The sequence below is a fragment of the Arachis duranensis genome, chromosome 7 (genome assembly GCF_000817695.3).
Source record: "Arachis duranensis cultivar V14167 chromosome 7, aradu.V14167.gnm2.J7QH, whole genome shotgun sequence".
Lineage (NCBI taxonomy): Eukaryota > Viridiplantae > Streptophyta > Magnoliopsida > Fabales > Fabaceae > Arachis > Arachis duranensis.
In genome coordinates, this window is record NC_029778.3 from 4,193,718 (window position 1) to 4,215,036 (window position 21,319).

Sequence of the window (21,319 nt, forward strand, 5' to 3'; positions counted from 1 at the left end):
TTTAGATAAATCGTAATGATATTTTGATATTTTATTGATATTAAAATATAAATTAAAATTTTAATTATTTTTAATGTCTTATTTTAATCATATCAAATATTTAAAATATTTTTTTGTTTTAATAAATAATAATATATATTATATCTAAATTTATTTTAAGAATATATGTTAAGAATAAGATTGGACATGCGGACATGTGATGGTATTTAGGTGTATCCATGCTCGAAAAAGAATTTTTTATTTTTTATTAAGACACGGTTAGACACAACAAACACGCGTATCCGACACGCAGATACAATAATTCAGCAAAGTGTCCGTGCTTCATAACTCACTTGTCCAAGCTAAGCTAAGAGACTAAGTTGTATTCTTTTTTATTTTACTTTCCTTTTTCTTCTTAATCAAATAATGATGGTTCATTGATTTCCTATACTCGAATAATACATGCATGGAAAGTGTTAATTAAATTAAAGCCAACGCAAATTGACTTTAAAATATCTCATATAATCAACCAAAATCCACGGAGTTATATAGCTTCACGTTGAATTAGATCGAATTTGACCATCTATTTTCTCTGCTTTAATTCAGAGATTATTTTGATAAAATCTATTTTTATATCCAGCTTGTGATTCTGTAGTTTATCCAAAGATTAGAAATCAAATTACTATTTTAAAAAATTCAAAGACAAGATATTCTGTTATTTATTTATTTATTAATGAAATCAAATATTAAAATGGCAAAAGTAGCATCAACAAAAATGATAAAACATGAAATCACTACAAGACTTTCAAATGAGAAGGTAGTTCCAAATTAAAGGGATAATCAACTTCTACCCGCCCTCAAAAAGAGTGATCCTAAAATGAAACACTATGGCTATGTTTGTTTCTGTAAATAATATAAAGATAAGACATTAAAAATAAGATTATACAAAATTTTATATTTTTATATTTTATTTAATGATAAAATAAAATAAAAATAAGGCAAGACACGAAAAACAAGACATAAAAGACAGAAACATAAAATTTTGTATTCTTGTATACTGTTTGGTGATAAATTAGAACAAATTATAAAAATCTAATTTATTTTCATTTTTTTATTCAAAATATTTAAGACGAAAAATATAATAATAAAAAATATAATTATAAAAATTAACAAGAATAATAAAAAAATAAAAAATAAGTTGTGTTTATGTATTTTTTCTGTTAAAATTGACATAAAATACATTAATTTAGTGTTTCTGAATACAATATCTCTATTTATATTTCATCTATTAAATACGATTTTATATCTTAATGTTCCTGATCTGTCTTTGAAAATAAACTCAGTTTATGTTCTATATTTCTAAAGATAGTTCACTAATCTTATTATATCACAACATATACATAAATATTGATCAATCATGTTATGTCAATACAAAAAATCATCCACCAAATTAACTATTCTAATAAAACACATATTAAATTGTAAAATACATAGCAACTGACATTTTGTATACACGTAGCATTTTTTTCAATAATAACACTTTTTATGCGATTCGATCGACTAGATCGGAACTTTATAGAGCTCAAGAACCTTCTTCCATGAAGGTCTATTACTTATAGCATCCCACCATGCACTAACGTTCTTCCTATCCTTGATCAAGTACTCTCTCCCCATATTGTTGACAATATAATCAATGAATGGAAGGGGGCTAATATCAGCAAGGCTAAAGAAATCACCACCCAAATACTTACTCTTTGAAAGCCTCTCTTCATAAATGTCCAAAACTTTGCTTAAGTTTGCTTCACTCTCTTCAATGATCTTTGGATCAGGAGTGATTCCAATTATTGAAGAAAACAGAACATGAATGGCCAATTTATATGCCCATGGGTGAAAATTATTTGCTTCAACTTCAACCCATTGTTCCACAATACCCCTCTCTTCTATTATCTTACCTAGCAATTCAGTGCCTTGAGATTTGTATTTTTCAGCATAATATCTCATTATAGCCCTAGATTCTGCCAACAAAGAGGCATATTAGTAGCTGAAATATTAATTGAAGTACTATAGGACTAACACTAATTAATTATAATAAATCTTAATCCCAAAAAATAAACATGCAATTTTTGTAAATAACAAAATTTAATTTATATAAATTTAAGGGGTCAAATTATAATTTATGAATTTTATAAATTTTTGTTCTTAGTAAATATTCCTTCTAGACCGTTGAAAACAAAACCTAGTATTATAATGTATTCTTTATTTATCTCTCTTAAAAAGGTTGATAAAAATTTAAGATTCATCAAATAAAAAGTTTCAGGATATTTTTGTTCATTATCAATCAAAGATGTGTTTCCTTGCTACATAAGATATATATTTAGTATCCAAAAAAAAAATTTTTTTTTTGAAAGAACAGGGAGTGAATATTGAGTTCTAACCATATAAGGTATAATCTCCATCTTGAATGACAGGAACAACTCCAAAGGGCTGGACAGGTTATGTGAACAAAGAAAACTAAATTAGAAGGAAAGGAAATCAAATAACATTGAATGAAACAGACATATTCAATATTATATTAAATAAAATAAAAGAGAGAAAGGAAAGGATTGAAAAAGAGAGGAACTGAACTTGTAGTTTGAGGAATTCAGGATCTTTGTGTTCACCCTTGCTGACATCAACAGGGACAACCTCAAATTCAACTTCCTTCTCAATCAAGCAAACCAGAGCCCTCTTTGATGAAGCACAAGTGGGACCGTACAACTTCACCACCATGGTTTGATTTCTCTTGAAGAAAGAAAACAGCCCTTCAAGTTTATTTGATGAACACACTCTTGGTTGGTTCTCTTGTTTAAGTTCTTATAACGTGTGAAATAGTCAACCAAAATCATGAAGAAACAAACAAAACAGAGGTTGTTGTCTATATGGGACTCCACCACCATGTTGATCTGTAGAAATCAAGAAAATAATATATCTAAACGATTTATCTTTTTAATTAATACTCATAAGCATGTTTTTAATTAATAAACGAATAACAAAAGTATTATATTTTACTATTTCAAAATGATTATTTATAAATAATAGAAGGTGCAGATTCTTGTCCCCACCTCACCAACCTCACATTTGTCTTTTTTTTATTATTGGGTAATCTGAGAACATACACCATTGGGTCATGCTTCGTTTTATTTTAGCAATTTTCGGTTTTTGGGGGATCTCAGTTTGGTGATGCTGATCTCAGAGATAAATTAAAAGAATTATTCTTTGTTCTACTTCATTGACAATCTAAAATTTTTTCTTAGTTAAATATGCATATCAAAATTCCAGAAAAGATGAATCGTTCATTTGGCCTCTGAGTTTAATTTTCGTAAGAAACATTGCCAAAAATTTCATCCAACACTCAAAGTTATGGTCTACTGGGTATCAATGAGACTATCTACGAGAGGAACCTGTGCTGGATACATAGCTTTCTACCATACTTATTCAAATCTCAGTTCAACTTTTTTCCTAGTAAATGGAGTTTTCTCCATACACATAACACACTTGCGCAGTTGCGCTCTAAAATTGTTGTAATCCAATCAGTAGATTGAATGTGTACTGAGATTTAGTCTCCTTAAATTTGAAATATTTCCGATGTATGTAACACCCCATACAATGAGTGGACAAATCAAAATGACTCTACTGACTCTGGATTAGTCGAAGATCGCAGCTGGGATAATGCGGTATCACTCTCTTCAATATCATCAAAATCCATTGGCTTTCCAGGAACAAACTTCCTGTGAATCATGTAACAATTTAGTTCAGTAAATGCACATGCCTAGCAGATGGTTCTTATACTTCTATTAATAAAAATGAAGCATTATTAACGTTCAGCACTGAATACGATTATTAACTAGGGATACCTTTGAGGGATAAAAGTCTCCTCTGTCAATGCCTTCTCCAATCTCTTTTCAAATGGTGTTGCATGCCACTTCACTTTCTGATCCTAGACACAGTTAGCACAATCAGAAACAGTTTCTAAATTCAAAAATTTCATGTGCCAGATAAAGATTACAGTTCAAAAACCATACCTCTTTGTATTTAGTGGTTGAATTTGGTATGCCATTTCCATCCCACCACTTCGGAGGACAAATATTCGAATCCTCGTTTTCAAAGTGAGCTGCAGCCACACCAAGGATAGGCCTGTCAGCAGAAGTTTTCCGAAAATGTGGGATCTGGCTAGAAGCAGACTCCACTCTCTTGTTTCCCTTCTCCTGATCAATTGGGGCAGGCCTTAACCAATTAGACAAGCTTACTTCTGCTTTAGATTCATTTTCCTTCAACACTTGGTTTGAACCTTTTTGCGGGGTAGGAGTAGCAATTTGAGCTTGCTCGGCAGAATCTCTCAACTCACTTGAATCATGTTCAGAGTTTAAATCTTTCTCCTCGAGTATTTTACGCTGGAAGACATCCTCATCTGGTTTGTGAGTGGGGTAGACAAACTGGGACCGAACACGAGCCCTGCCATTAGGTAACTCTTCCAGTGTTGCAGGACAAACCGTTCCTGGGGTTTGCATCTCATCAAATAACTTCAATGGGGTAGGATAAGGTGATCGCTTATTCGCATTTTGGTTATTTGGTGACCAGCTTTTCTTCAAACGACTATCATCAGATGAACTTCCACAGGATGATAAGCCCGTATCACACTTAAACCGGACTGATTTGCACTTCCTCTGTGTTTCTGTGGCTAGCCAAGGTGAATCTGGAGCTGGATTATTTTCAGCCCTATCTGCAGTATGAGGGCTCCCTGTCTTATTTCCTTCCATATGCTCAAGAGATTCATGGTGACTATCTCGTGCATCAGATAAACATCTGTGAAAAACAAAAAGAAATCAGGTTCTTGCCCAATTTGACGAGGCATGCTTAAAAAATGAAAAATCAGGAACAACCAAGTGTATTAAATCTACCCATAACCTTTCAAAAATGTAAGCAAAATGTGTAGAAATGACACTGAAAATTGTATATAGAGTAAGAATATAACATGCTACAACGAAAACAAACTATATATATATATAATTCAACACCTAAAAGATATGAATAACATGTTTGGTGTGTGCTCAAAAGAGTCTCTGCTCTCTCCCAATTCTTGGCAAATTTTTAAGGGTGTTGGGGGCTTAATTGAACGAAAATCCAGTTGAAGTTTCTCAACAGACTCGTTGGGAAGCCAAGAATCAAACCTTGAAGGCTCAGAATGTATATCAGATAAACATCTGTGAAAAACAAAAAGAAATCAGGTTCTTGCCCAATTTGAAGGAGCATGCTTCAAAAATGAGAAATTAGGAACAACCAAGTGTATTGCTTCTACCCATAACCTTTCAAAAATAGCATCAAAATGTCTACAACTGACAATGAAAGTTGTAAACAGAGTAAGAATGTAACATGCTAACAATGAAACAAATGATATATATATATAGGCAAATTTTTAAGGGCGTTGGCGGGTTAACTGAACGAAAATCCAGTTGAAGTTTCTCAACAGACTCATTCGGAAGCCAAGAATGAAACCTTGATGGCTCAGAATGTTTATCGGGAGAGGGTGACACTTTCAGTTTCTCAGATGTTTTCCGAATTTCAACAGGTGTCCCTGGTAAAGTACCACAGGCTTTAAGAAACTTGGCCTGCAATTGAAAATACGTAATTAAATATAACCCATCTAAACTAAGACAATTTTTAATTTGGATGTATTTGGACAGCGCACCAGTATATCATGATGATACACTATTCTTTAAAATGTTAGTACAAAAATGAAGGAGTGATCAATGAGTTATAAAAAGTAAAGTTTGAATAAAGTTGATCAAACAAAAGAGGCTCCAAATTAAGGTTATTACACGCTGCCTGTAGTTGACTAGTTCCTGATATGTTTTAATACTAATGATTAAGAAATTCTCAGACTAATCCATTTTACACCAAGCCCTTCTCTTCTCTCCATTAATCTCAAAAATCAAACTAGCAACACACCTTGGACTCCATTCCCACCACTCCACTCCCTTATCTACCATAAATTCAAACATATCCCAAGGGTTTATAAATTCACAACATACACTTGTCCAATAGAACTCAGACACGCAACCGGATTCATTTTTATTCTTATACCCTAATAGAAAATTACTTATGCTTCCCTCAATGCCCCACTCAGGGGAAACTAGGTTTTGAAACTGAAACAGGTATAGACTTGACTCGCTAAGAAAATTGAATTAATATATAAATAAATATACAATAGCAGCTACAGTGATGCTAAACTATGCAGTAATGATCATACCTCATCCTTAAGCCCCAGGTCATCTCCCTGAAATTCCACAACATCACCGCAATTGATTGCACAATCTTCTCTCTCTTTTCAAATGTGAATCACAATATCAGTAAAAGAAATTAGAAAAAAATAATATACATAAGAAACTAAGAAAATGTAACAACAGAAAGAAAAAAGCAACAGTGGAATACCTTGAGCTTGAAACACAGAGGAATAGCTGTTTCGAGATACCAGAACATCCTGAAAATAATACCATTTTCAAATTAGAACAAATAAAAAAAACGCAAATTCAGCTCAATTCCACCATTTCTAATCCGTCAATTTGAGAAAGCCGAGATTCAATCATCAATCAGAAGATTAAATCTGAGTTTCCACAATAACAATGATTTTCTTGAGAGATTCTTGAGAGCTAAGAGCCGAAAGGGAAAAAATTAAACTAAATTTAAGATATAAAAAAAGAAAAAGAAGAATTACGGTGGAACTAGAAGAGTTGGCGGTAAGGTGAGTGCGGCGACGATGGTTATCGTTGTTCCTGAAACACGCGAAGAAGCAACCCATTGCTCTGTTGAAGCTTCTTCTTCTTCTTCTTCTTCTTCTTCTTCTTCTTCTTCTTCTTCTTCTTCTTCTTCTTCTTCTTCTTCTTCTTCTTCTTCTTCTTCTTCTTCTTCTTCTTCTTCTTCTTCTTCTTCTTTCGAAATTCAGAGTTAAAGCTGTGAAATGAGAGAGCAGTGTAAGAAACGTGATGAGTTCAGATGTTTTTTTGAATTTTAAAGAGCGAGGGAAATTATTAATAAATTAATGACAGAATATGCCAAATTAGAAAATAAAATCGTGTTGTACCGTTACGGTCTTACGGATAATTGTATTTATTTTAAATATTTTCAAAATTTAAAAAATTGGGCCTATTATATTGGCCCAAATTTACGATTAGGCCCGTCTATAACTGTTATTGTTCTTTTGTTTCAACCCTTGAACTTTCGCCTAAATATCCAAAAAAAAAAGTACTTTGCCTATTTTAATTTGATGCTGTTAATCAAGTTGGGTTAGTCTAGTGGTTAGCTCACTAGTCCGCTTAAACAAGTGTCCGGAGTTTGAACTCCACCTTGTGCATGCAGCAACCCATAAAAAGATTGATGCTGTTTTTGTTGCTTATGCTATCATTTGATTATACATTAGCATAGTTAAAAATTAAGGAAAAAAAAGTTAAAATCACTATTAGATTATTTTTTCATGGGTCATACTAAAGCCACAAAGTGGTTTACATTGCAAATTAATAAATTTAATTTCTAAATCATTATTATGGAAGATGATAATTAGGAAGAATGGGGAATGTGTTACAATATTGGAGATTACTGTTTGTAAATGTTAAAGGAAAATTTGAACGGTAATGTAGTTTGCTTGATGGGGTTGCTGCTTCTTCTTCTTCTTGTCATAATTTCAATGCATGAACTAGTTATCTTATTGTAGAATAATTTCATCAAATTTTATGCCATGTAGGTTTGAGGGGCTCATACTTGAAATTGTTATTTTCTATAAAAAAAAAGTAAATACTTATTTAGTTATTTACGTCGAGTATTATGCTGATTCACATCTTATGTATTATTAGAAGAAGATGAGAATGAGATGTGAATCTCAGTTAGATTAGATTATTTAGATATATGTAACTAAATAATAGATAAAATGTAACTAAATACGACATGTATTTATGCGCAATACATTGTTTCTGCGTTACCTTGAAGAAGACATATTTGTTAAGAATTAGTTTCGATGCATCTACGCACATTGTCATCTAATAATATATAAATATAAACTTTATACAAGTTATATAAGTAATTTATATTCACGTTATTTTACGTTTTTTTGTGTTTTTTTTCCGTACCTTTTTTTTTCTCTATGTTTTTTCTTTCTTTTTATAATTTTTTTCTCTCACTACAAGAAAATTGGCAGATAGCAGCGATTATTTAGCAGCGGTTTTATTAAACCGCTGCTAAATAAAATATGCCAGCAGTTCTTGTAGCAATTTTAGGAGACACTACCAAATGATCATATTTTGCAGCGTTTTTTCGGTAACCGCTGCGAAATGTACCGTTTTGTAGCGGATTTTATAGCGGTTTGAGGGGACGCTGCTAAATAATATCATTTTGCAGCGATTTTTCTGTAACCCCTGCTAAATGTCCAGTTGCTGAAAACATTGATATTCGTTTTGCAGCGGTTTTTTTCGAACCGCTGCAATATTTTTTTAAGTTGAATTTTTTTTGTATAAACATTATTGCCTTCTTATAATTGTTCTATTCCTCGCTATTTTTTTTAATGGAAAAATAAGGTTCAAATACTGCAACTTAATTAATGCATTAAATAAATTTTCAATTTTGTGTTACATAAAAAATAATTCATCACTTAAAAACAAATCTATACATGAATAACTAAAACCGAATTTACGAGTCATGTTTTCTCTTGTAGTATCAGCCATTTTGAGTTTGTATTTAACCATAATTGGTACCATAAAAATTAAGTAAACGTCCGAATTCACTAACTCAAAACAAAGTTCAATAGAGCATAAAAACCAGAGTTACTAAAGTAGACAAACAAGTTTTGAGTCAAAATTTCTCATCAACATCGTATTGACCTAGCCAGAAATACTCTGTCAAAAAAGCGCTGCACGAACGTGATAACGGATCCGATAACTCATCTCCAAACCATGGCAGCTTGTTGAGATCAAAACCCCTTTTTGCAGCATGTACGGCATCTTCTCTGTGTTGGGTGTTTAAAGTTTCATTGTCTTCTTCTGGAATCCTATTAAGCTCAACATCCCTGGAGATGTCATTTCCACCGGAGGAGATAGCATCTAAATCATCTTCTGAATCAGTGTCTGCTCCATCTAAAGTGTCAGCAACTATTTCGCCTGAATATTCAAGTGACACTGAATATATGAACATGCAACCAACAACATATTAATCTACTTAAAAGATAATGAATACTTCATAGTCATTCTAGTTATTAAGAAAAAAAATTTTTGGAATTATGGAAATAGGACTTTCAAAATTAACAAATACAAAATTAACTATTACCGTCTCCTTCGTCAGTAGTTTGGACAGATTTTTTGGAAAGAAGCTCTCTAATAGCACGTTCTATATACTTCAATTCCTCTTTTGAAGCAATCTCCAACTCTACACCATGCGAGTTATTAAAGCGCATCTGCACCATAATAAAATGTATAGTAGATGGTCTATTTTGTAAAGCATATTGTGTCTCTATAATTCACTTTCTGTGCTAGAAATTTATTTCCAACCTTTAATTCAGCAAGTATGTCTTCAGATGTCCTACCAGCTACAAATGTCACAAAAATATATCCAAATTTATCCCCGTACCTTGATCCCCATTCATGAAGTTCCTACAAATTTTAGCATGAACGGAACAACTATCACTGGTTAAATGTCATAAGCATATAGCAACTTAAAATATTTATTTTTCAAATAATGTTTAACTCAAGTGTTTAAGGGTACAGCTAATGAACATACCTGCACAGTAGCTTCGTTCGCCGTTTCCAAATATTCATTAGAACAAGATCGACCCGGTAAAGCCTCCAACCAAGACCTAACATTCAACTTACGTGACCATATGTCTCTGGCAACCGTAATTGCATGTTCCAATGAAGAGAATGGAGAGGCCAAAGCCATTTTGTTAGCAAATGTTGTGCTTGCACAGCATGATGAGAAATCTTCCGTTTTCATTTCTCCTGTTACAACACCATTTTATATTAACTATATTTGTCAATGATAAGAACATTGTAATTCAAGATAATTTACTCGATGTCATAATTTTCTTTATTGGAGGTTAAGAACAAAAACAATGATGATGAGAATAACAAAGCCTTGACAACTAAATTTTAAAAGCAAAAATCGTTGGAAAAAATGAGACACAGGTGGCATTCATGAAAATCAACTTGTAATGAAAACTTAATTCAAATACGAAAACACAGATAGTAATGTAACCAGCAAACTGCGTACATCATAAACACTGTTAAACTTATCAAACACACACAGATACTCTAAAAATGCTGCACATGTTTTGCCATATTTTCACTATGGCACATAATCTATGTTATCAGAAACATCTGCTACTGAGTCTTCTATATCATCGTTCCTTGTCAACTGTAAATCACTGATGTCACATGCTGCTGACATGTTCAACCCGGGTTGAGGAGAAAAAGCAGCTTCAACATCCTCATTTTCTCCTCCCATGTCATACAAGTCCCGTGATTTTACATGAACCACTACACTCCATTCTTGTTCTGCTTCATCACGTACATAGTACACGAGCTGAGCTTCTGATGCCAATATGTACGGTTCATCCTCTTCTCGATCACCGGTGTGAATTGGATGAGCGAAATTAACGCTGGTAAGGCCCATATGGTCTTCTTTGATTCCTCTGCTCGTAGTTGTATCAGCCCAAATACATTTGAACAAAATCACTGTGAAATGACAGCTGTAGTTCAGTTCGATTATGTCCACAATTTTTTCATAATATCGAACAATACCAACAGCCACTCTGTTGTCACGCATGCTGGCATAACTTCTTGTATTTGATGAGACATAAACTCCACTATTTTGTGTTTTCAGCCCGTCTTCCTTTGTGATAGTTCTAAACTTGTACCCATTGACGTTGTATGCCCCAAACCGTCTTGCCTGAAGCATGGGACCACATGCCAGCAATTTCATTTCTTTCGAATGTACAGTACTGTCCATTGGAACCTAGCACCATAAAAAATTTGAATTTACAATTTATAATTCTAGAAAAGGAATAAGTTGGTCAGGTTAAATTTCTACGAACCTCACGCTTGAACCGCCGAGGAAATTCTGCATGCACAACACGGTCTATCTTAGAGTGCGACCTTGTTTGATCCCTTATTTTTCGCTTGGTTTCTGACCTAAATTTACTTTACGACATAACAAGAATTTAGTCGTTAGACTGAGTGTTTGAAATTGCTTATAATCGTGCTTAATGATTACATGTGCATACTTACTCAATAAATGGAGCGATGGCCTCACAATTGACTAGCACATGACGATGTGTCTGATCTCTTTCCATTGGGGTCAGTACAAAATGTGATACAGCCCCTGAAGCTTTTCCAATTTCAGGGAACATAGTACATTCTGTATTGTTTGTAATATCAACAAGTCGATCATCAACTCGCGCTGGTCGGTTGATTCTAGTCTCAGTATTTTCCAAATATCTGGAGCAGAATGTCAAAATCTCCTCGGATAAATATCCCTCCGCAATTGAGCCTTCAGCTTGTGCTCTGTTATGCACGTATTGCTTTAATCGTCCTAAGTACCTTTTACATAAATACAACATAACGCTTAGTATATACGTAATGAAATTGGAAAAAGATGTCTTAAATGCGTTTGGTAGCACCCTAACCTTTCTATTGGATACATCCACCGATAATGTACCGGGCCACCAAATTTTAGTTCATCAACGAGGTGCACCGTAAGGTGAACCATGACAGTGAAGAACGATGGAGGAAATATCATTTCCATCTGACACAGAGTTTGCACAACATGTGTCTGAAGGGCACCAAGCTGCATAGGATTTATAGCTTTTCCTCAGAGTTCTCGGAAAAATGAGGACAGATTCACAATCACATTCGATACCGGACTTGGCAATGCATTTTTCACCAAAATTTGAAGTAATTGTTCCATTAGAATGTGGCAGTCGTGACTCTTCAACCCATACAACTTGCGCTGCTGGATATCAACACAACGAGCAATATTTCTCGAGTAACCATCTGGAAAGACCACGTTCTGTAGAGTCTTCAGGAATACATCCTTCTGTGGATTCGACATTGTTAATATTGCTGAATGATATTTACCACCTTCGTCCGGCCACAATTCAGGCCTTATGCCCATGCTTTGTAAATCTTTGCGCGCTTTAAGATTATCTTTTGATTTGACGCTATCATTTAAGATAGTGTAGACCACATTGTCACAAATGTTCTTCTCTATGTGCATCACGTCAAGGTTATGACGCAGCATGTGATCCTTTCAGTACGAGAGTTCAAAGAACACACTCCTCTTTTTCCAAACCGAGTTATCTTGATCTGCATCTTCACCAATGCGTCTTCTTTTTGCAGTCAGAGTTAGGTTCTTCCCAAACGATACTTGTAAGTTAGACTGCTGCCTTAAGACATCTATTCCAGAATACTTCATCGGTGGATCTCTGCTTTCAACTTGTCCGTTAAATCTAGTCTGCTCTACTCTATATTTATGGTCCTGATTCAAGAAGCGGCGATGACCCGTGTAACACCATTTTCGACTGAATGTTAGTCGCTGAGCCTTAGCGTCCACGTTACATGTGGGACAAGCTAACCCACTGTACGTGTTCCACCCAGATAAATTTCCCAACCTTGGAAAATCGCTAATAGTTCACATTAGCGCCGCACACATCTTGAAAGTGGTACCCTTATTAGCATCATAAGTTTCAACGCCATCCCAGAGTTGCTTCAACTCATCCATCAGGGGCTCCAAATAAACATCAATGTCGTTACCCGGCATTTTAGGACCGGGAATAATCATAGATAGTATAAAAGATGACTGTTTCATGCATAGCCAAGGAGGAAGATTGTACGGAATAAGAATCACAGGCCAAATGGAATATGTGGTACTCATATTTCTGAAAGGATTAAAACCGTCACTTGCTAAGGCTAAGCGAACACTGCGAGTATCATTGGAAAAGTCAGGATACTTTGCATCAAAGTCTTTCCATGCTTCAGCGTCCCTTGGATGCCTCAAGTACCCATCGTTATTGTTTGCCTCTTTATGCCATAACATATCAGATGAAGTTTTGCTACACATGAATAACCATTGCAGTCTTGGTATAAGAGGAAAGTAACGAAGAGTCTTCGCTGGGAGAGGCTTTCCGTTTTTTCTGACAGGTATTTTTAGTTTTGTAACGGAACCCTTTCGCGTCTTCTGCTTCCATCGTGAAGTCCCACACTGCTTGCATTTCGTCGCGTTCTCATCCTCACCTCGATACAACATGCAATCATTCGGGCATGCATCGACCTTTTTGTACTCAATCCCTAACTTTCGGATAGTTTTCTTGGCTTTATACAAAGTGGACGGGAATTTGGCTTGCTCAAATAGATCCCGCAATAAGTCCAGAATCATCGACATAGCCTTGTCACTCACACCACACATACACTTAATGTGATAAAGTTTCACTAGGAAAGATAATTTTGAGTATTTCGAGCAGCCAGGATATAACTCCTCCGCTCTATCCGCAAGAAGATCGGCAAAATCCTGTGCATCGCGACTTGGACCATCGTACAAGTACGGCAACTCTATATCATCGTCTTCTACAGGATCCGCTGTTATGGTCTCCTCACTTCCAGTAGGCATTGTGAAGTTAAATGCCTCGTGTACCATTTGAAGATATGGATTCACGTTGGGGGTAGGGTTCTCAACTATCGGTGTGCAACTAGAGCTCTCCTCAGCAGGTTTCTCACCATGACGCAACCACAAAATATACCCAGCGGGAAACGACTTCATCAACAGGTGGTCGTACGCATCCTCTCTTGTTTGCATAAATTGAAACCCACATTGAGGGCATGGACACTTTATCATGTTATCCGACGATGCATTCGCAAATGCAAAGTCTAGGAACATATTCAGTCCTTGTCTATATTCTATGCTATCTCGTGACTTAAGAATCCAGGTTTTGTCCATGTCTATAATACACCAAATATAGGTATGGTAAAATACGTGTGCAACTACGAACATTTAAATTTATACTAAAATGTGCAGTAAAGGTAGCATATAAATTGATTGATAATGCTAGGGGTCGCAAAGTGGAACGGCCCGCCCCACCAACTAAAATGGGTTCAAAATGCTAGCCCGCCCCGCTTTATGGCGGATTGGCGGGCTAGCCCCCTTGACTATTTTTTTTTTAAATAAAATTCATTAAAATTAACCAAAAAATAATAACTAAAAAATCAAGTACAAATAAAAAATAGTCAAATTATAATATAATATTTTTACTTTTTTTTTAACGAGGAGTGTTAAGGTCAACAACTTTTGTGATTTGTATAAGAAATTGCAAAATAAAATACATAAAGTTAATAACTAAAAGAATAATAATGTCAAAAATAAAAAAAGTGTCTAAAAATTCTATAATTATTAAGTTCATAATAGTAATCACTCTATTATTTAATTAAAAAAAAGAAAAATAAAACATCTTTGGGCCGGGGGACTGGCCCGTCCCGCCCCGACAAAACCCGGCACTTTGGCGGGGGTTTGGCGGGTTTAGTTTTAATCGGCGGGCTCCAAATCCTACCCCGACCCGCCCTTTTTTGCGGGTTTAGCGGATCGGCCCAACGGGCTCGACCCATTTTGCCACCCCTAAATAAAACAAAACATACTCCACATAAATACAGTTATAATATGACGATAAAATTTTTTGCCAATTACTGTTTGGCAAAAAATAACAAGAATTTTTAGATCTAATACTCATTCATATAAGTTCATTCATGAAGTACCTCACGAAAATCATTAGTCCAACATATGCATATAACTCATTACGCACCTTATGTCTGTAGGTCAAAGATGCCAAAAAAAGTAGTCTGAACTGTATATCAAATAGAAGTGGAAAGTTAATAAACGAAAAATTACATTCAAAAAATTATTCCCTTCATCCAGACATTTTCAAAAAATTACAGCATAAAAAAAGTGTAAGATGATTATTTTCATAAAAAATAATTAAAAATTAAATTAATGGATATAAACTAATTAATGGATATAATATCTATTAGCATTATTTTTTAATAAATACTTGTAGTATATAATAATATAATGGATATAAAGTGCAATGCACGGGATTCACGAAATTTAAACCTTTTTAAAATAAAAATACTAAGAATATAACTAAAATGTATTCTATAAAAATAGATATGTTGTATTAATTTTGAATAATTACAAAATTATCATTAGACTAAAATAAAAAAATAGATTACATTTATATAGTACTAAGTCAACCGGTTCAACCAGTAACCCACCGGTTGAACCAATGACCCAGTGACCCAGTGACCCGACCGTGTCATTCAATCAAGGACTTTCCTTTTCTTTTCAGCCCACATGTAACCCTAAGTGGAGCTACTCCAAGACAAATGAGGAGAAGCAAATTGCATTGCCGCCGTCAGGTCAAGGAATCCGCGAACTCTCCTCCAACGCGTCGGACTTCACCTGCCGCCAGCCATATCCACGTGCCACCGCCTTTGGTCCTCAAGTAGCTGCCTTTCCCTCCGTCGCGCACATCAATCCTTCCATTAAGCCGCCGTTCCCGTCACCGCGAAGCAGCTGTCACTCACCAGATCCGTCAGGTAAAGGACTCCACCAACTCTCCTTCAACGTGTCGGAATTCACCTGCCGCCAGCCATATCCGCGTGCCGCCGCCTTTGGTCCTCAAGTCGCTGCCTTTCCCTCTGTCGCACACAAACAATCCTTCCATTAAGCCGCCGAAACCGTCACCGCGAAGCAGCCGTCGCTCACCAGATCTGTCGCAAGCTCGGTTTGTTCCTTGTTTTGAAGGTCTTCTGCTACTTCTACTTGCCGTGCTGATGCCGTGGCTCTCCATCCCCTCCATCAACGGTGACATTTGGTCGAGCTTGCAGGTAATTTTGATTATTTACTTAACTGTGTTTGCATGCTTGTGTTTAATTGATCTTTGAAGTTGTTTAATTCACCTAATACCCATGCTTTTTTAGTTTTAGATGTGTTGTTTTTTTAATTCAATTTTCAATGATACCCTAAGTCTGGTTGCTTGATAAAACATGTATGTGATTTGATTCTTCAATTGAACAAAAGGAAAAAACACGTTAGGCTTGAGCAGTAAACGAAAAGATTTAATGTGTAGCATAGCAGATATTTGTTAAAACAATACGGAGCTAATAGGATAGAACAACCAATATGGCCATACGAATGAGTAAAATTTGTTTAAAAGATATATTGCTGGGATTTTTACCAACTAGAAAAATTAATAAAATTGAAAATTTGAGTTTTCAAGATGGAGAGGAGTTTAGGATGAAAAAATGAAAAGGGTGGTTACCTGGATGAAAGTATAGTTGGAAATTGATGCTCTTCACCTAAGTCTGGTGTTGGTTTCTAGTTGTTCAAAATAAGAAGAGTGGAGATTTATGAGTTTACCATTATATGGGCTGAAATATGTTAATATATATGTGAACAAACACCTGTAAAATATAACTAATCTTCAAATTTGTTTTAAAGATAACAAATTAAAAATCTATTTTTCCATCATTAACTGGATTTACAGTCACTTATCTAACAGAATGCATTTGTTCAGATACAAATAATAAGGTAAAAGGATAAAGTAATTATTTAAAAGATATACAGTTATTAGAAATATGAACAGGCAACTCAAATTCCATAATTTAAAATTTTAAATTTGAAATCAAATAAGGTTGTTGAGTACACGGCAGAAATCTGTTTGAAACTGAAGTTGTTAGGATTTCAAAATTAGTCCCAATATTTTAGCAGTCAATCTCTAGCGTTTTGTTAACATACTCTGCGTCTCCTTCATGCCGAGGCACTTTATAATTGATATTTCGGATACTTTTATCACCAATACTAAGCTTACTCCTCTGCACAGTAATCATGTCTTCTTAATCATTGAGAAGAATGCTCTTAAACTTAGTTAAAGGGTTGCAGTTAATCTTGAAGAGTGGTTGTTGGCTCCTTATTTTCTGATCAGTCACCCAAGATCAATGTATTGTACTCCTTTCTTCTTTTTTTGCATTCTTATTTTTTTTACTTCCTGGCGTGTGTATCTTTCTGCATTCCATTCTTAGGTTGCTGAGGATTTTTCCTATGTAATAGATTTTCCATTAATTTTGCATTTGGTTTTTGATTTTGTTTTTTTTTTCTTCAACGTAGTTCCAACTAAAAAAGAGAAGCATGTAACTTGGACTTGAATCTGAGAAAAAAACATAGTTCCACATACATTTAAAAGGATAGTTCGTTTTGGTTTAATTGTGTTGAGTAGGGTATTAGGTAGAGAAACAGAGTGATAGTAACAAATTGCTGAAAAACTGACAACTTTATTGAGAAATTTCTGAAATTATTGTGTGGAAATTTAATACTTTATCGAAAATTTGATGAAATTGTTGCTGCTACTATGGAGATTGGTTAATCATATTAATCTACTATGTCGTGTCTGATTTTGCTGCCATGTCATTCTGTGTATCATGTGGATTGTGCGTAAGAATTGCTGCTTTGCGTTATTTATATCAAGCTATCATGCTATTCTTGATTTTGAATTGCAATTTGTTCGGATATCTGAGAAATTTTTGATATATTGCTGCTGAGATCTCGTGTGTTTAAGATGCATTTTGATCAACTGATTTTGATTTTCATACTTAGTTCTTGTTGCGGTTCCACTAATTTGGGTTTGTGTTTATATATTTAGGAACAATATATTATTTTATAATTGCTATTCATTCATCCATTGCCTCCTAGATTTGATTGCTCTTGATTTATCTTTTCATTTTCATTTTATTATTAAGTGCATTGCTGCAATTTAGTTGAGCTTGAGAGCTGCAATTTTACTGTTCCCTTTGTAAGTTATGGTCTGCTTGCATGTTTTTAAAATTTGACCACATAAAAATTATAAACTAATTATAAGATTTGTTATTCTTTGGTTGGATTTGCTTGTTCCCTTGGTTTGGACAGGGAGGATTAACAGGAGCAGACCTTCAACCTGTATTGAATATGTTTTTTACAATAACAAAGGCCTATATTAATTAAAAGTGTTGGTGATATAGACTTTTTCTATTTAAATATATACGCATATTAAGGAGATATCTACCACAGTAAATAAATATAAAATAAAAATTACACTAAAATTTGAAAATAATAAAATAGATATCCATGAAAAATATGATGATTTAAATGGTGAAATATAGTAGTATGCTAGGCATTATTGAGAATAGTTTGTCTTCTGTTAGTTCATATATATATATATATATACCAAATCATTGTATTTTTACTTCTCTATGCAGTAGCGTTTACCATTTAGTTTGAACCTACCTGTAACACAATGTATATATTATCATATAAGATTAGAATATAATACACAGCACTCATCGATACCTTTGCATAGTCAAACACACATGAATTAATTCTTAATTTGTGCAGAAAAATAAATAGTTTATCCCGCTTGTTCCTGTGACGTAAGAATAATTTGCTGTTTTTTAGATTAGCTCATTGTTATTAGATTTATACAGAACGAAATCCTAGTTGTATTGAACTTAAATAGAGTAAGAAGGCTGTAGTATTAATTCTACTTTTTAAAAATTTGTGGTTTTAAAAATGGAGTTTCTAACAACCAGTTTTAAAACTGGATTATTGCTTAAAAAATATGAATTTAAAATAGATTTTTAAAACTTAAAAAATATGAATTTAAAATGGGTTTTTAAAAAAGTATCGGTTACAACAGAATTTTTGGTTAAAAAACCAGTTTTAATACCCGATATTAACTTGATATTTAAAAACTTATGTTTCTATTGATGGAGAGCTATATAATGCAGCTGAATTGCTTAGCCTAAAGGGAATATGATATATATATGCCTTATTTTATAGGAAAAAAATGAGTGGTCTACGCCTCTAGAAATTAGCTTACGAAACAAATAATATAGTACAAATTATAGTTTTCAATTAATAAATTCACTGTTCCTTTTAAAAGTTTAAGAGTAGAATTTTGGAGAAATCTTTATAAATTAAAAGTATATTTAATTTGTATTTTAAGAATATTCATAATTATATGTATATTGGTTTTATCATATTTTAATTATAAATAATTTTTCATATTTAGATTTATTCTTAATTTATTATATTGTATTCTTAAATATTAAATTTTCAAAGATTAAATGAATCTATTATGCAAAATAAAAAGGCAAACATTAGTTATGAGAAAAATATAAATCCTAAAGTTACAAAAAATTAAGTGATCGTAATGGTGGTTATTGGTAATATACATTAAAATTTCTAGTAGACTTTAAAAACATGTAAGAAGATATGTATCTTTATTGTAAAAAAAATAAATTAAAGCAATATAGCATATATATATATATATATATATATTTATACTCATCTAGAGATCAGTAAATGTAAATTATGTTTACATTGATATAAGTGTACTATATTGTTTAAAACTTGATTCATGTAATTGATATAATCATTGTGCACTATTGAGTTTTAAATTGTTGTTCTCTTGTTAATTGTCTAATGACCTTGTGTTGTGTAAAGTAATAGTCAAATGCCAAGAAAACCTTGGTACACCGTTAGTACTGCAGCCGGACCTGCAGCTGCCCCTAATAGTCAAACATACGCTACTCCGGTAAGTGATTTAGTGCACAGCTTAGGTCAAATATTCATTTGCCTTTTAGGATAGACCTTTATTCGGTATAAGTTGTAGGTATACTAAAATAAATTGGTTGATGTACTAAGTACTTTTTTTTAGCACACGGATGCAACACATGATACGGGTGCAAATACTTCTTGTGCACAGCAACGTGCTAGAGCGCGTCCACCTCCGCATTCCGGCAACGGTGCTCGACAATTCCGTGTAAAGGCTATACCATTTAGACCACCTCGCAATGAAGCACGGCTGGCTGCGTCAAGTGACATTGGGGACGATGGAGCTCCTGCGACAAATACAAAGCAACCGGATTTACATGAAGTTGTAGATGACCAATCAGAAGATGAAGACTATGACCCGGAGGCGGATGAGGTCGAGTCGTTCGATGACCATGTGGACGACTTATTTGCTGCACGTGAAGTTGAACGCCAAGGCCATGCCAACGGCAAAAAAAGGACACTGATTTTTGGGTTGTTGCTGTCATAGGTATTTTTTTTATGCTTGTCTCTTAGAAAGTGTAATTACTCTTCTCCGTGCATTATAATTTGCTTAGTAAACTAACATTTAAAGTTTGTTCCATCTGTTAGAAAATTGTGTGACTTATTCTATGGAGCTTACTGTTAAGGAGGCATTAGCACTTCCTCCTGGAAAGAAGATCATGCTAAACCATAACAGAGAATTGCAACAAGTTGGTCAGGCAGCGGGCCTATTGAACGGGTTCTTGGGGACATTGGCGTCCAATTTTCAACAGTTGCCAATTGGTGAAAAAAGTTGGAAGACAATGAGCAAGGCTTCCAAGGAGCATGCATTTGACCAGTTTAAGGTAATGTTTAGTTTTGTTTTATAAAGTAATGCGTTACCAATGCTTATTTCACAAATCATTTTTTTTTTGGTATATCTTGAATTGCAGTACATTATTAAATAACTTAAGCCACAATTAATCCGGTCCTTCATGTATAGCAATGTAACTAGTAGTTGTAGTAATAATAATAACAATAATAACAATAATAATGATAAAACTTAGAAACCTCAGGAGAATGTTAAACCTGCTCCTATATAGTAAAGAATTGGAGAGTGAGTATCTATAGGTTATGATTTCCGGTTAAATGAAAATGTCAAGGGAAGATAAATATGGAACACACTCGCACAAGCTAATTCTGTTACCTTCCTAACTTTGAAATTTTGGAATGTATTGTGGTTTTAATTATTTGTTGAGAGATTTATTTAATTATTTGCTAGCTATGGGGTTGCTATTTTTATGTGCTGCAATTCTCTATTAGTCGGTGGATTTCTTTGGTTTTCTATTTTTTTTGTTTTAGTCTGATAAAGTAGAGAAGGATAGTGCATGTTGGGTTTCTTCTGTGATGTCGAATGGATTTGGAGTTAAAGTTAAATGTTAGAATGATGGTGTGAAAACACTGATGTCAATATAGTTATCAGGTTTATTGTGTTATCTTATGATCTAAACTACTTGTAGCGAGTCTTCCACTATAAGGACGATGGAAAAGGGATCATAAAGTGGGGAATTGTACAAAGGATAGGAAATTCCTGGAGGAACGCAAGGAATCATTTGTTCCATAAGGTTTATGACGAAAAACTGACTTTTGACCAAAACCTCAAGCGTAAGCCAGCAGG

General features: G+C 34.0%; 4 protein-coding genes across 5 annotated transcripts; all 4 read right to left on the reverse strand.

The window, feature by feature from the left end:
- Nucleotides 1-1,358: 1,358 nt before the first annotated feature.
- Nucleotides 1,359-2,840, reverse strand: LOC107496580 (glutathione S-transferase F9). The gene is made up of 3 exons (XM_016117881.3): nt 2,605-2,840; nt 2,415-2,463; nt 1,359-1,994 (listed from the first exon to the last, which is right to left on the reverse strand). Exons 1-3 carry the CDS (start codon nt 2,746-2,748, stop codon nt 1,540-1,542), a joined length of 648 nt encoding a protein of 215 aa, XP_015973367.1. The 5' UTR covers nt 2,749-2,840; the 3' UTR covers nt 1,359-1,539.
- Nucleotides 2,841-3,297: 457 nt separating this feature from the next.
- LOC107496581 (protein JASON) lies at nt 3,298-6,825 on the reverse strand. Of its 2 annotated transcripts, none has more exons than XM_052251862.1 (8): nt 6,731-6,825; nt 6,448-6,496; nt 6,266-6,339; nt 5,424-5,624; nt 5,052-5,098; nt 4,041-4,821; nt 3,873-3,949; nt 3,298-3,746 (listed from the first exon to the last, which is right to left on the reverse strand). In XM_052251862.1, exons 1-8 carry the CDS (start codon nt 6,812-6,814, stop codon nt 3,638-3,640), a joined length of 1,422 nt encoding a protein of 473 aa, XP_052107822.1. In that variant the 5' UTR covers nt 6,815-6,825; the 3' UTR covers nt 3,298-3,637. The 2 variants fall into 2 exon arrangements, with proteins under 2 accessions (XP_052107822.1, XP_052107821.1); XM_052251861.1 differs by having other exon boundaries at nt 3,873-3,955.
- A 2,028-nt stretch (nt 6,826-8,853) lies between these two features.
- LOC107496425 (uric acid degradation bifunctional protein TTL-like) lies at nt 8,854-9,987 on the reverse strand. The gene is made up of 4 exons (XM_016117678.1): nt 9,775-9,987; nt 9,546-9,647; nt 9,325-9,451; nt 8,854-9,176 (listed from the first exon to the last, which is right to left on the reverse strand). The coding sequence occupies exons 1-4, from the start codon at nt 9,985-9,987 to the stop codon at nt 8,854-8,856; spliced, it is 765 nt and encodes a 254-aa protein (XP_015973164.1).
- Nucleotides 9,988-12,681: 2,694 nt separating this feature from the next.
- On the reverse strand, nt 12,682-13,983 carry LOC107496426 (uncharacterized). The gene has a single exon (XM_016117679.1). It carries the CDS (start codon nt 13,981-13,983, stop codon nt 12,682-12,684), a length of 1,302 nt encoding a protein of 433 aa, XP_015973165.1.
- Nucleotides 13,984-21,319: the final 7,336 nt, after the last annotated feature.

Coding starts and splice junctions, on each gene's coding strand:
- LOC107496581 (XM_052251861.1), bottom strand. CDS start 6,814: ATGGGTTGCTTCTTCGCGTGTTTCAGGAACAACGATAACCATCGTCGC. Junction 6,497..6,730: donor CCAACTCTTCTAGTTCCACC/GTAATTCTTCTT, acceptor TATTATTTTCAG/GATGTTCTGGTATCTCGAAA. Junction 3,956..4,040: donor CAACCACTAAATACAAAGAG/GTATGGTTTTTG, acceptor AACTGTGTCTAG/GATCAGAAAGTGAAGTGGCA.
- LOC107496425 (XM_016117678.1), bottom strand. CDS start 9,987: ATGAAAACGGAAGATTTCTCATCATGCTGTGCAAGCACAACATTTGCT. Junction 9,648..9,774: donor CGAACGAAGCTACTGTGCAG/GTATGTTCATTA, acceptor TAAAATTTGTAG/GAACTTCATGAATGGGGATC. Junction 9,452..9,545: donor ACATACTTGCTGAATTAAAG/GTTGGAAATAAA, acceptor ATTATGGTGCAG/ATGCGCTTTAATAACTCGCA.
- LOC107496580 (XM_016117881.3), bottom strand. CDS start 2,748: ATGGTGGTGAAGTTGTACGGTCCCACTTGTGCTTCATCAAAGAGGGCT. Junction 2,464..2,604: donor CTGAATTCCTCAAACTACAA/GTTCAGTTCCTC, acceptor TAACCTGTCCAG/CCCTTTGGAGTTGTTCCTGT. Junction 1,995..2,414: donor TGGAGATTATACCTTATATG/GTTAGAACTCAA, acceptor CTTTGTTGGCAG/AATCTAGGGCTATAATGAGA.
- LOC107496426 (XM_016117679.1), bottom strand. CDS start 13,983: ATGGACAAAACCTGGATTCTTAAGTCACGAGATAGCATAGAATATAGA.